The following is a 3,626-nucleotide window of genomic DNA, read 5'->3' as shown; positions in this document are numbered from 1 at the left end:
ATTGATGGCAAAGTTACTCTCCCTGAGAAAGTTAGATCAGGATCTCATGGGCTTTAAAAAAATGTCCTACTACAATATAAGAAAATGAGGATTTATCGTTTTGTCTTTCTCTATATTTGGGATAAATTATTCTTTCTCAAATTTAGCACACTTGAAAAGAATGATGTTACGGCACATTTTTCTACTTTGTAAACTTTTGATAAAGGTAATTTTTAATTGTATAATATTTAAATAAGCATTTCCACCATAACTTAATTAACACTTCCCTCATATTATGGAACATAGAAATTGTTTCAGAATTTCATATAATATAACAGTTGAAAGAATACTTTGCACAACATGTTTTTGTTTCTGCATTTCACGTTCTTTCCCAGTTTATATATTTTTATTGAGTTAGCATGTGACTTCACTGGCTAATAGTCTAAGATATCCCTACTTTGGATCGGGTGATATCCATTTCTCTGAAAGATGGAATCATACTTTCTCTACCAATTTTTCCATTTCTGATCTTAAAAAAAAAATTGAGAGCATTAGAGTTTCCTTATTGTAACCAGTCCCTTTGTCATCATCTGTATATCTTGATCACTCCACACATGCAGAGACACATTCTTCTACCTGTTGTTTCTGTCTACCCTCTCAGATGCAGGTAGAAATAGAAGTACCAATATTTTTCAAATATTAAACATGACTTGTTGAAGAATATGACTATTGTCCCAGCATGGTGAGCCCTGAGGAGTTATAAAATGAACAATCTTTGGGGAAAGATGCCTACAATAAGGATATTTTAAAACACCAGAATTAAATCCGTTTGCTCTAGAGGAGTGCCGACCCACAGAACTTTCAAGATTATGGAAATATTCTACATCTGTGCTCTCCAATATGGTGGCCACCAGCCACATGGAGTTATAGAACACCTGAAATATGCCTTATATAACTGTGAAAATAAATTTTTAATTTAAGTTAACTTAAACTGATCTCTCCCATGTGGCTAATGGCTTCTATATTGAACAGCCCATCTCTAGAGAAAAATCCAAAAGTATGTAGACATCTAAACTGATCTTTCCTTTACCTCTTAATTTTTAGGGAAGTTCTGGTTTTGATGGACCTCAGGGGGAGACTGGAAATGTTGGCCCTCAGGTAGGTATAACTGCTTATGAGATGTATTTCACCTGCTTTTGTAGAACAGAGACGTAGGCTGGGGTGAAAATTGACTGTTTCCTTTTTTAAGGTCTTCACTTTCTTTCTATTCTTAGGGATCAAGAGGAAGACAAGGTCTGCCAGGATGGAAGGTCAGTGCTTTCTAGAATGAGTTGCTTCTTGTTTCACATATATAGCTACTTTAAATAGTTCCTCTGAGAGGTCAAGGGGAGTGCTCTTTGGGTTGTCTGAGGTTGTGTGAGGATCCTTGGGAAGTTTCCATGGAGACCTTTTCCATGAAGAAAGGAAAGTTTATATGGTCCTTCTCTGCTTCCTCTCCAATCTGCTACAATACTTCATGTATTCTGACTAGCAACTAATACCTAATAAAATAGCTTTTACCCCTGAAATAATATTTTTTCCACTTAAAGAAGTAGGACTTCTTATGGGTATATAAGGGAATCTCATAGTCACTAAATTAAGGAAAAAGATTGAGCTTTTACTATTTCCTAGGGAGGAATGATATGATTTGAGGGTGGAATGGGGGGATATCTCTGTGAAGGAAATTGTATTTTACTAAGTGTTTATCTAGCACAAGTCACTGTGCTAGACTTTTATTTACATTATCTCGTGTAAACTTTTCTACAGCCCTGGGAGTTATGAGCATCATTGCTTACTTTTTATGGATAAGAGAGGAAATATAGGTTTAGCAATGTGAAGTTATTTGTCAGAGGGTACATAGCTAATAATTGATGGAGACAGAATTCGAATTCAAAGATCAGGATGCTCTTGGAAATTTTTGTACAAAATAAAAGTTAAGTTTATTGTGTAGACTTACCTCTATCATAGTCTGGTCATGTTCTCTTGCTCTGCTTATATTGTTTTATTTTCTAGTATTCTCATGATTTAAGGATAGAGAAGTCAGAGATGACTTATGTCATCTCTGAGCCTGGAGGAGAGAGGGAGGGAGAGGAAAAGGGAGTGGGAGTAGGAGAGGAAGAGGGAGAGAGAGGGAGAGGAGGAGGGAGGGAAGAGGGAGTGAGGGAGGGAGGGAGGGAGGGAGAGAGTTAGGCAAGGACCTAAGTACAGAAAATGATGGGACTCATGTATCTTCAAACCAAACATGTTAGAAAAGCAAGGATATTGAGAAATCCCAATTCAAAAATCCAAACAAGTTTGTTGATGCCAAGGAAAAAATTATTTCTCATGCAATGTTAAGATTTGAAATTAATTCTTAGATAATGTTTTGTGCTATTAATGAACTCTTAGCACTTGTGAAATAAATAATATCCTGAAATAACATTTTATCCCATTGTTTTTATCCCCCCAAAAGCAGAAAGAAATTAACTATAATTGATTATGGCAGGTTTAGGAGAAATTAAGTGGCTCTAGGCAGTTGGGTGAATTTTCTACTCAAATTATTTAATTTTTTTATGATGCTATGAGTGGTTTATCTAAATATCCATTAACAGTAGGCCCTCTGCTTTGTTGGGTTTTGGTTATTTTTGATTCCCTATGGCACTCCATCTCCTATGTCTTTCTTTTTTATTTAATTTAAATCAGAGCCAAGCCTGTGCATAAATTTAAAATAAAATTGCACTGTCAAGCTTATAATGAAAACTATTTCACTGCCCATTCTTCTCCCTGTTTGTGACTCCTAGCGCTTCAGAAGCACTCACTTTCATCTCTTTGAGCTGTTCCATCTGGTATTATTGTCATTTTCTAAACAACATGTTTTACTTTGCTATTTCTTGCTTTTTAGTTTTGGATGTTTTTCTATTGATTTCTTTCTTTTTTTCCTCTGTTGATTGGAATACAGACCTCGATTCACCTGGCATGTTCCTGAATCAGAAAGTTCCCTCTGGGCTCTTACTGTATGTTTACTTATGGTATATTCTATCACATTTTCATAGCTAGACCCTGAACAAGAATTCTTTAAGCCCTTAACGTTTTTTATATTCGAGAGTAAAGAAAATTTTGTTTCTCTAAACTCTTTTCTCCAGTTCTCCGTATTTTAACTTTAATAAGTTTACTATTATGACAAATTTATTGTAAAATAAATATATTTGGTTTGCAGTATAGGGCCAAGAGTCACTGTCTAATTCAGATTCCTGTTCAGGCTGCACTTAGGGTTATAATATATATTGTGAACCTGTAATTCCTTGTTGATGGAGCCTTCTAAAGGAATTTTCCTCCATTATTATTTGGTAAACCTTGCTTGATACAAGATTAATTCTAAAAGGCAATTTTCTTGAGTTTCAAAGCAGTGGAGTAGAAAGAACTATTCTAATTTCCCTGATAGTTAAGTATTGATTTTTCTTTTCCTTTCTTCTTTCTTTTCCTTCCCTTCCTTCCTTCCTTCCTTCCTTCCTTCCTTCCTTCCTTCCTTCCTTCCTTCCTACCTTCTTTCCTTCTATTTCTTCCACTTCACTTTTTCCATACATTTCCCCACCTGTCTACCTTCTGGCAACAATCAGTTTGCCCTCTAT

At 35.4% G+C, this 3,626-nt stretch overlaps 1 protein-coding gene across 1 annotated transcript in view; it reads left to right on the top strand.

The window, feature by feature from the left end:
• LOC105288515 (collagen alpha-4(VI) chain-like) overlaps positions 1 to 3,626 on the top strand; it is an 88,433-nt gene that overhangs the window by 46,896 nt on the left and 37,911 nt on the right. Inside the window, exons 20-21 of the mRNA XM_011354785.1 lie at positions 1,084 to 1,137; positions 1,254 to 1,289. Coding sequence (XP_011353087.1) covers positions 1,084 to 1,137; positions 1,254 to 1,289 — 90 coding nt within the window. The remainder of the gene's footprint in view (positions 1 to 1,083; positions 1,138 to 1,253; positions 1,290 to 3,626) is intronic.

This window comes from Pteropus vampyrus, unplaced genomic scaffold (genome assembly GCF_000151845.1).
Source record: "Pteropus vampyrus isolate Shadow unplaced genomic scaffold, Pvam_2.0 Scaffold1, whole genome shotgun sequence".
NCBI lineage: Eukaryota > Metazoa > Chordata > Mammalia > Chiroptera > Pteropodidae > Pteropus > Pteropus vampyrus.
The sequence above is the reverse complement of the archived record's forward strand: the minus strand, read 5'-3'. Positions and strand labels throughout refer to the sequence as shown.